Here is a 10413-nt window from a genome sequence, read left to right on the forward strand (position 1 = left end):
TGAATGAAATAAATTTTAATTTCAATTTGAATAATATAATACTTTTAGTGAATGCTCCTAACATCAGTATTAGGATTAGTAAATGAGAAAAATCTACATATTTTTTTTAAAGCTTTGATGTCATTCTATCCAACTTTTTCTAACACTATTCCAAGAAGGCTTATAAAACAAAACGGCCAAGAAATAACTAAATATAAGTAGCAAAAGAGCATCTCAATTTTTAAACTTGACTATTTGACTTAACATGCTTTTCTGTAATGTCACAATGCGATGCGATGGCATGCGCATAAGATACCTTGCTGTCATCATCTCTAGATAGCATTACGTGTAACATTTACACATTTCTAGCACCAAGCGTATAGTAAAAAATGAATTGCTAAATTCATAGGAAATTTGAAACAGTATTCCCAAGACATACAGAAGTATTTTTTGCGAATTTAGTAAGTGTATCCCATCGACTTCAACATTACAAGAACTTGTCTTTATTATTTAATTTTAAAGTGTATATATTCTTTTAATTATTATTTGTAATTTATTTTTAAATAAATACTACTACTACTACATCTCAAAAACTTTTGTTGCACTCCCAACTTAAATATGATTAGCGCTCATAAGGACTAAATTTTTCGTCCTAGATTCTAATTTTGGTGTAAATTTATGAATGAATCGAATATTTTACTTTTACAATCCGGAATTTTACAATCGGCTGAAATTCGGACTTTCTTCAAATCTTAAATTTGTTTAATATTGTAATTAGCAATATTTACAGCATTCTGTTGTTCAATATTTTACTGATAATGTATAATACATTGTACTGCTTACATTATTATTCTGGTTCACGAAAGAGTTTCATTAGCTTTTTAAAGACAGAAATCTGCCTTTAATCTATTCTTCAGGATCTTGGTATTGCTGCTGACTCAAACATCGTTTATTCTGAGACACCAATACTCATGTAAAAATATTGTAGTAAAAGTACTTTATATATAAAAACTACTTGGGTTCGGTGCACTCATTATCATCATTCACGCATACATTGCAAATTTTACTGATGCCTATACATGAGGAAACGCTGAAACTTAAAGAAGCCACAATAGATGTTTTAGAGCGCAGTAGAGTGGCTTCATAAATATACAAACATTACAAGAGGCAGTAGGCGTGTACCACTAAGAATTCATTCAAATATTTAAATAAGACATTATTTACATTTTATTTTTCTCATTACGCGAATTGTTGTCCTCTTAATATTATAATATAATATTTTTTTATGCATGATTTTAACAGTTTACAAAAGTTGATTATTTTTTAACTATTACTTAACTTTTTTAGGATTATTAATCCAGAATATTAAGCGGATTACTTCCTGATCACAAGTTTAGCGCTCGGACCGATCTAAACCCAAACTAGCTTTCACTAAAACTCCTCAAAATTGCACTTTTACATAATTTATCCGGCCTTATTATGCTTCCGGCTCTTCCCAAGTATGATAAATAATAAATTTATAAGGTGAGGACATATGAAATGGATTATAAAGTTCCTCTCTTACAGAGGATTACGCGATTGCCGTTAAGGCCAACCCTGTCGACGAATTTTTTACTGAAGCTAGAAGAGACAAAAATAATCACAAGATCTCTCCTTCGAATTAAAAAATACACGACTAGAGACAACTGCAGTATATTCAGTAATAATTAGGACATAAACTTTTTGCACCAACTAGTGAGGTGTGTAAACCACCTCATAAATGATGTTCAGAAGTAGCATAGTTTGGAGTACCTTTCAAATCAATTATTATTATTTTTGTAGTAAGAGTGAGTTGCAGCTTTTTTCATTCAAATTTGAAAAGATAAGGAAACCGCAGATGAAAAGAAAATACTGATAATACTTTTTGTGGTTGATACAATTAAATTTATGAAACGGTCATTTTATGATAGGTTCAGCTCCATTAGGGGAATCATTCTTCAGGACTTTGCAAGTTCTGCAATCGATCACTTATCATAATGGCTATCTAACTATTGAATAAAAGTGCCCTGAATCTCTCAACAACCCTTTCTTGCCAATATTATTTTATAATTTTTAAATTTAATAATTATTTGGTTTGGCGAAATTGAATATTTTTAAAGATTTAGTTACGACATCACAGTTTCCAATTAGGTGCACTCTTATTCCAAAATAAATCTGTAAGTTAATGAACAAACATCAAAGGCCAAGTGCGGAATTAAGACAAGGAATAAATATAATTAACTTTATACAAACTCAAATAATTAATATTCATGTACTAGTTAGTAGCACAAACATATCCATAAAAAAATTTATGTTTTCGAAAACAAAATCAATACGAAACCGCTTACCAATAAAAAATACAAAAAATAAAAATAAAATTAGTAGCTTCTTTACATTTTCTTTTCAAAGATTTGTTATAATTTTATAAATAACAATTCATCACATTTTGTGATGTTTTTGTTTTGTTTAGGAACATTGAGATAGTAACTAATCATTCTCAATTGTTTCACTTTGAATACGTCTACACTAAATCTTTTGAATATATTCTTTGTACAACCTTAGTGTGAGGTTTCATCCTAGGGCAATCGTTCTCCAAAATGCTTTAAAACTTTTATTTTACAAAAAAAAAAAAAAAGAGGATGTCATTTAACTAAATTTTAAAGCATTAGTCTATATCCCCATCTTAAAAGAATGTAATTAACATGTTTTATGTAAATTAATGTAAGAGAATAATCAGCGAAAGATCGAAACAACATACCTAAGGTTGCAAAAAAAGAACTAAGTATAAAGATAATACAAAATATATATTTAAGGATTAAAGAGAGCAATTAATAAATAATTATCAGGTTTCTTTCAATAAAAAACCCATCACAATACATTTTCTATTAACCTGACTAAATATTGATCTCTTAAGGTATCTTACAAAATAGGGATGTGTAGAAGTTAGTTAATGAGGGAGGTTAATGCGCTAAATTTTGTACATTTTTTTTATAAAAAAAACTTATAGCAAAAATTATAAAACATTTCAGAAAAAACTAGAAAATAATACTGTAAATTTTTAATGTACCATTAACAACATTATGAATCAAATTATAAAATAATTTAATTATTAATAATTTTAATACTTTTCATCATTTCGACTTGGCAATTCGTGCACTGTTTGTAGACAGTTTGGACACATCTGTAAATCTAGCAAATATGTTACCTGAAAAGTGAAAATAAAATTAAAATTATGGTTAAACCTCGATTAATAAGGATGTGGCTTTTATAAAAAATATGTTGTATGAGAGAAAAAAAGAAATACAGAAAATAGGAAAGTTACTCACTTTACTTTGCAATTAAATTTTTATTTTTACCTCATCTTCTGAGTATGCTCTAGAAAAGATGCTTCTTGAATCGCATGTTATGCCAAAAAATTAATTTATTATTGACTGTTAGAATTTGACCCGAGAGGTCTTGCGAGTTGCTTCACATGGCAGCTATTATAAGCCCTTAAAATTAATCATTTGAACGATCCACCTCTGAATCATTTTGGCATATCCTAAATAAGAGTTTGACCAAAACGTGTTCATCCAAACTTTTTTAAAGCAGTTTATAATAAGACTATTGCTCATGTTTTACTTTGCTAATTACCACTACTAATACACGAAAAAGAAAAATATTTTTGGTAAACTGCAAAGTTTAAGTGCAAAGCGAAACAGTGTTACACTTATGTTGTAGACTACGTAATAGGTAGTCACACTTTAAGATTTAAAAAGTATTTCCAAACATCAGACAAAACAATAGATGTGTAAAAACTTCATGAAGAATAGTACAGCGACCGAAACACTTAAATGGGCAAACAGTCAAGTCGACGTACACAATTGATGTTTTTACTTTCTAAATCCATGTAAAAAAAGTACCTATTTCAAAATTACATACTTAATTAAAGAGTTTATTTAATTAAAAGTTAAATAAAAAGTAAACAGTTTAGAGTTAGGTTGTATTGAAAAACGAGTTTGAAATTCGCTGAGTCACATAATAGTGAATTTAGAAAATGGTAGTGATTGTGTCAGTTTGCCAGCAATTCAAAAACTGAAAAAACGTGAACATTTGAACTTGATATTTTGGTTGTCAGAAAAAGAGGAAAACGAACCGAATGACACCATCTGGTAAGAGAGAGAAAAAAAAGGTGAATTAACCGGAACTGCTTGAAAGTAGATAGTAAAGTAATCGCTTATCATTTCAGGAGTGGCTTAACTGCCAATTAAAAAACCTTTGTAATTCTTAAACGAATATGTGCTGCGAGCTAGAAGGGCGCGATTTCACACTGGCAACGCCAAAAAGATCGTAACCTAATTGATTCGTTATAAATTTATTTTATAGAGTTATATTTTTTGGCAGAAAAAATTATAGAATAGAATAAATTGCAAGGTTAAAGAAGAGCAGACTGTAAACATATGCCCTGCATGTCCCCAGGGACATGAACCACTTTTTGGCAGTCACTAATGTCCTGTTTTTATAAGCTAAGAGTTTTTTCTTTTTTTTTCCTAGTCAACTTTTATAATTCAGAAGATGATAGACTTTTAGAATGGCCAAAATTGATTCCTATGTATACCTACACCTAATTCTTTGTATTTATTATCTGATAACGAAGGCAGTAAGTTCGTGAATTTGTTACCGGACAATTTATTTTTAATAACAACTGAAATTACAGTACAGAGGTAAAAGGAAGCGTTTTAGGCCCAATCAGGAAATATTTAGCAATTTATTTCCCCTAGAGTACGGTTTTACTGAATTGTATGGTGTACCACCATTATGTAGTTAGTTATCAGTAAACATTAAATGGGAGACTGAAAGCTGGGTTTCAAGGAAGAAATTGATTTTGGAATTTTGAGTTTATTTATTTTATAAAAAAAGAGCTGAGGCCTTCCATTATTGGAAACTAAGAGAAAAGAAATTAAATAATATTAAAATTTTATCATACCGGATACCATCTTTCCCTTTCTGTTAATTCATTGAACTTGATTTTATGAGCTAATTCATTTTCTAACAAATAATTTTTTTATTTTTTGTATTAATAATTACATATTTACTAGGAATTATTGACAGTTTGCTTCCGTTATATGCATTCGTATTATTTAATAATATCTGGAAGTCAAATTAATATGCATTTTATTTCTTGTTTAACCATATTTATCGTTAGATATTTTCAGCAGAATGCTAATAAATGAAGAGGCCATCTGCAGACATAGCATCGCTTCTGTTGAATACTTCAAATACGTTAAACTAGTGTCAAATAGACTTAAGGTAGTTACATAGAAGAACATTGATCATAATGTGACTAAGATGGAAACAAAACACAACGAACTTTCTACACCAAGTGGTTCATATTACTTGCTTACCGTTGGATGCGCTCGGCACAATCTGCGCACTCTGCCAAATGCTTTAAATCCGCAATTTATATTTGAGCATTCAATATTTGTACTGGGTCGCAAACAAATACACTTAAACCACTCTCTAATGAGATCCTGCAAAATAACAGATAACATCAACATAAGTAATCTTTTTTTGGTCAATTAGTTAAAACTGACAAAACTCAGACTCCAACAAGTGCACTGAATATTAAACGAAAATTCGTGATACTGAAACTTTGCTAAAAAAAAGAAGTGAGGCTAAAATAAATTTTCCTAAGTGAAATTTTCAGAAGATACAAAGATACGAGGATGATGTGTCTAGATCTCAAGAAATGGGTCAATAAAATTGTTTATTTGTAGAAATTCTCCTAAAAAACAGCTAGAGCTAACCAACTATGATCAACCGAAAGTTGACAAATCTTATTAGATATAATAATTGGCTAAACAGACAAAAGAATTGCCTCTAATGTTACAGTATCAACCATGTTGCCCCATAGCATAGCACTTAAGCTGGAAGTCTTTCTAAATGTTAAACTTGAAAGAAAGGTTCTACTAGTTTACCTCGCATCATAGGCACTCCGTTCATCAAGAGATTTCCTATCAAGAAATAAAGGGCTCCACTGTGAAGAGCCCTAATGGCGAAGCCATGACCTTACGAAATCCGGCTGACGGATACCCCTTGTTACTTCTTTGATGAAAAAGGAATCGAACCCCTACAAACTTTATGGCCTCAAACAGTTGGAAGTCTTGAAATACCAATGCAGTTCTTATACATTTATTCAATTCAGATTCCCACTGGGTTTAACGAATTAAACTACATCATGTAATCAAATTTCCTTCAGAAATGAAGAATTTCTTAATGATATCTAACCAAACATCAAAATGTAGTGACAACATCAAGATGGGTGATAGATAGCTCTGTCTGAACTGGTTCCAAAAGAGATCTTTAACAACAGTATTCAACTAAATTACGTTATCTGAGAAATTACAGAATCTGAAAAGATTCGGCGATTAACCAGTAAAATCTCCCCGAAGAATGTAAGGGAGAGAACAAACTCTATTATCGCAAGATCAAGACTAGACTGAATTTTATCAACCATCTACCTTAAAGCTGTAGGATGTTTACCTTCAACATGTAAAGGAACATTTGTTCGTTTTGAATTAACTTTTCAAACAAAACAAAAAATATACTTTTTGCATATTGTGCCAGTTCGTCATGACGGGATCCCTTCCAAATTAAGATATCTGAGAAATCTCAGAATCTGGGAGAGTTTACTCTTTTAAAATAACTACCCATTAATCTAAGTCCTCCTTGTATTACAGCATCGTAGTCCGTTAGGAGGTGTGCTGGAATAATTTTCATTACCTCACAGAAGCTGCAGATGCCATCACGTTCTATGCCTATCTTTTCCACGCGATCTCTAGTCTAATATCCGTAAGAAATACGTCCTAACATATTTACGATTGACTGTAAACTCTATTAGAAAATATATTGTTAATTAATTTCCAAATAAAAAAAAGAAACAAAAAACCACTCTTGTACAAAATTACATGCAGCAAACTTACCAAGATGGCTAAATAATTACAATTCATATGCTATAAGAGATAATTAACTAATCTTTATTCTGTCATACATATTAAATATAATTTTTAAAAAGATCTTTTATACCTGGGGTGTTTGTTTGGATAGTTTTTCTTCGTCACTGATAAAAATTTTGTTTACTTCAGAATTTCTCCTTTTGAACTTTTCAAGTCTTTGAGAAGCCATTATGTCTGGAAAAAAATTGCTTATCACCTAGTAAAATGATTAATAAAGTCTCTTTAGTACAAAATTATTAAAGTACCTCAGTTCATTTTTATTATTATTCTATGCAAATTTTTCTTAACAAGAATATTATATTCCAAGTCAGATTTTCGAATTTAGTGTTTTATTCACAAATAAAAGTTGAGTTAAAATTACGTTTTTTTAAAAATTTATCTTTCAAAGGCGATATTTTCTAAATATGAAGTATCCAAATTGCTATAAAACTGGATTAAGTCTCAGTTGATCTAATTAGAAAATAAGCAGCCGCTGATCAATGCAGCAGTTTTTCCATTAGAAAATTAGTGTTTGTGGTTATGACCATTAAGAACCACCTGTGTTCTGCAACTAGTCGAGAAATGCTGCAACTACATGAGTTGGCTTGAAATGGAAAAGGCCTTACAGGTGCATAAGAAGTTCTAGGAAGGAGTGAAAGAAGAAGAGAATTCAAGCTTTAGTGGAATGTAGAAATGAAAACTAACTTTATAAAAATCAAAAGACAAGTCACCTATAATTAAAAATATATATATATTAAGGTGGCAAAACTTTAAGCTTGATATTCCAGCAACCAAAATCCAAATGAATTTATTTAAACGGAACAAATACCTTACTGGATCATTATAATAACTGCTACCACACTGAATTTCTGAAACTGTTATTATCGAGAACACTGCGAAAAACTGAACTGCTCAGGAAATACTCAACTGTTCGTACTTCTTGAATTGAAATTCTCTTCCTCCTCTCGAATACCTCATGTAGTGACATATGATATTAGTTTTACAGTTAATTACTTAATTTATTGAAAATCATATGAAAGAAAAGTATTAGGCTATTGTTGTTAGGGAATGTTACCGCTGGGTAACTTCTACCCTCAGTTTAGTAAGTAGTGTCAATATTATTGTTATTGTTAATTATACTGAAGCTGGTGTATCTTTCAAAATAAATAAAATATTATGTACTGAAAAAGAATATATAAATTAATTAATTAATTAAAAATGAGTTCACTTTTACATTAGATTAAGTTAGGTACGATTCTACCATATTCTCGTATTCTACAATAACAGTACTTTGACCTATTGTATAAATCCTAGTTTCTTAGAGCTTCGTTCTAGTGAAAACCCATTGGCTTTTCAGAGAAATATCCATATACTTTTGCTCCTGATCCTTTATAGCTTAAGAAGTGGTTAATCGGTGCAATACGCATATCCATCTAACTAGTTTTTGTTGGCACACTTATTACTGCCAACGAGACTCTTTCCAGACCCGGTTAAAAGCACGCGCGACTTATTCTTGGCAAATGCCGCTTAGAAAGATTTTTGTTTTGTTTTTGTGTTTAATTGTACTTTTTGTTTGTAGTTTTAAGATACCTCAATTCTTCATTATTGTCTTTTGCCTAATTTACAACTTGGACCACAAAAACTAAAGATATTTGAATAATTTATTAAATACTTCTTTCCACATTTCTAACGAGTTCTATTCTGCCATCATTTGTTGATGTTCACGGATATAACATACATATAAGGTTTCGATTGTTTTGTTTTCTTTAATCAAAAATATACCTTTCTTTAACGAGAAATTTATAGAAGAAATGGTTCGTTTCAAAATAAAATTATTATAATAACACTCAAATTAACATAATTATTTGAGATAGGAAGGTAAATAATATAAGCCGCTTTTTACTATGACGATACCTCAAATATAATAATTATAAGCTGTATCTGTAATTAACGAAACGGCAGTTATATCTAACTTTCTAAAAAATCTTCGAGCAAAAATGCTTTAAGGGACTAATTTTGTTGAAATAACACATGTATTTCTGTTTTGTTTGCTTTTTTTTTTTAAAGCAATTAAAATTTCTGTGTATATAATTTAATGCAAGACAAACTTTTTTAATTAATCGTATATCAAATAATGATGTCTCTTGTTCCAGCTATTCAAGTTTTCAAGCAAATTAAGTACACAAAATTAACAGAAATCTGTTAACATTGATTACAAACAGGAAACACTGAAACTAAATAGAGATCAGGCTAGATTTCAAATAGAAAAAATATATGAGCAATATTGTCAATAATCATTTAAAAAAGTTATAATCTTGTAAAGCTGGACTTCAAAAAACACTGAATTTTAGTAATATTCAATTAACTAAAGCGATTAACATAAATAACCAAAAATTATGAAAATATAGTAAAAGAAAAAGTTAATTAATATTTACTAAAGAGTGGTATGTCATTTGATATAGTGATGCTGCAACATAGATTGGCGAAGCGTTAAACTTTTCATGTGAAGCACAATATGTACAATACCACAAAAAAAAATGCCTTTTTTTATTAAGATTACTGTAAACTTTTTTACCAAAACAGTTTTAGGAAATCAGTTTCAATGAAGAAGGCAAAAATTTGCAAGGATAACTTTTAGCAATAACCGTATGCAAATTGGTTTCGAGCAACTGTAATTCAGTGACTAAATAAAATAAGAAAGCACTCTTAGATACGTTAATTGTTTTTATTATTTAAATATATGTTAACTGAAATGAGAAAATCGTTTTATTTTGATATTTCCACCATTAAAACGCTTATAAACTCACAAAAAACTAAACATAAAGAAGAAATGTATGAACGTGTGTACGATGCATTGTCAATTCGCTATACAACTAGTCTCCTCAATTGCTTCACCTTGAATAGCAATTGCGAACGTTAAAAAACTTATATTTAAATTAAAAGATACATAAAAGTACATCCATTTCTTACCGCAATGTTATCTACTATCTGATGATTAATAATTCCTTTATCGTTAGTAGGATGACTCACTTCAACAACTTTTCCCACTTAAACTTCTCTAGAATCTTCTACTCCAATAAACAAAACAAAAAAACAAATTAACGAATTTCCCACTAATTTTCAGAAGTTTAAACAAACTAGCGACAAATATGTATGACTGTATCTAGATTACGCTTATCAGTGTTGTATGTCAAATAGGATTAACTTCTTGCTACTACGAATACCATCTAAAATTAAAATATTAATTAAATAACCATTGAAAAAAAAACGGGTATCTTTCCATTCTTAAATAATAAAGTTTCTGAATTAAATCTGGATATTAAGAAAAATTTATAATAATGCAATTAGCAATTATAACGAAAGTAAAAAAATGGTCATTCGTCTGATTTAAACTTCTAATAATTTTTCACTTTCTTATCGAAAGTTTAAGGAATTTAAAGTT

At 29.6% G+C, this 10413-nt stretch overlaps 1 protein-coding gene across 7 annotated transcripts; it reads right to left on the bottom strand.

Moving 5' to 3' along the window:
• On the bottom strand, positions 1-10178 carry LOC141450390 (uncharacterized). Of its 7 annotated transcripts, none has more exons than XR_012456084.1 (5): positions 9942-10178; positions 7063-7188; positions 5382-5507; positions 4964-5127; positions 1-3202 (listed from the first exon to the last, which is right to left on the bottom strand). XR_012456084.1 is itself a non-coding variant. In XM_074120775.1 (4 exons), exons 1-4 carry the CDS (start codon positions 9422-9424, stop codon positions 3116-3118), a joined length of 357 nt encoding a protein of 118 aa, XP_073976876.1. In that variant the 5' UTR covers positions 9425-9439; the 3' UTR covers positions 1-3115. The 7 variants fall into 7 exon arrangements, 1 of the variants encoding a protein (XP_073976876.1); XR_012456081.1 differs by having other exon boundaries at positions 7063-7166; positions 9942-10176; XR_012456083.1 differs by lacking the exon at positions 9942-10178 and adding an exon at positions 9407-9547 and having other exon boundaries at positions 7063-7166.
• Positions 10179-10413: the final 235 nt, after the last annotated feature.

The sequence above is a fragment of the Rhodnius prolixus genome, unplaced genomic scaffold, assembly GCF_049639745.1.
Source record: "Rhodnius prolixus isolate KJV_2025 unplaced genomic scaffold, Rpr scaffold_2, whole genome shotgun sequence".
Taxonomy (NCBI): domain Eukaryota; kingdom Metazoa; phylum Arthropoda; class Insecta; order Hemiptera; family Reduviidae; genus Rhodnius; species Rhodnius prolixus.

Bases quoted from the DNA above. Each gene is read 5' to 3' on its own strand.
- LOC141450390 (XM_074120775.1), bottom strand. The intron at 5,508-7,062 runs GTATAAAAGATC...GTTATTTTGCAG, and splicing joins TATCCAAACAAACACCCCAG to GATCTCATTAGAGAGTGGTT. The intron at 3,203-5,381 runs GTAAGCAAGTAA...TTCACTTTTCAG, and splicing joins TGTGCCGAGCGCATCCAACG to GTAACATATTTGCTAGATTT.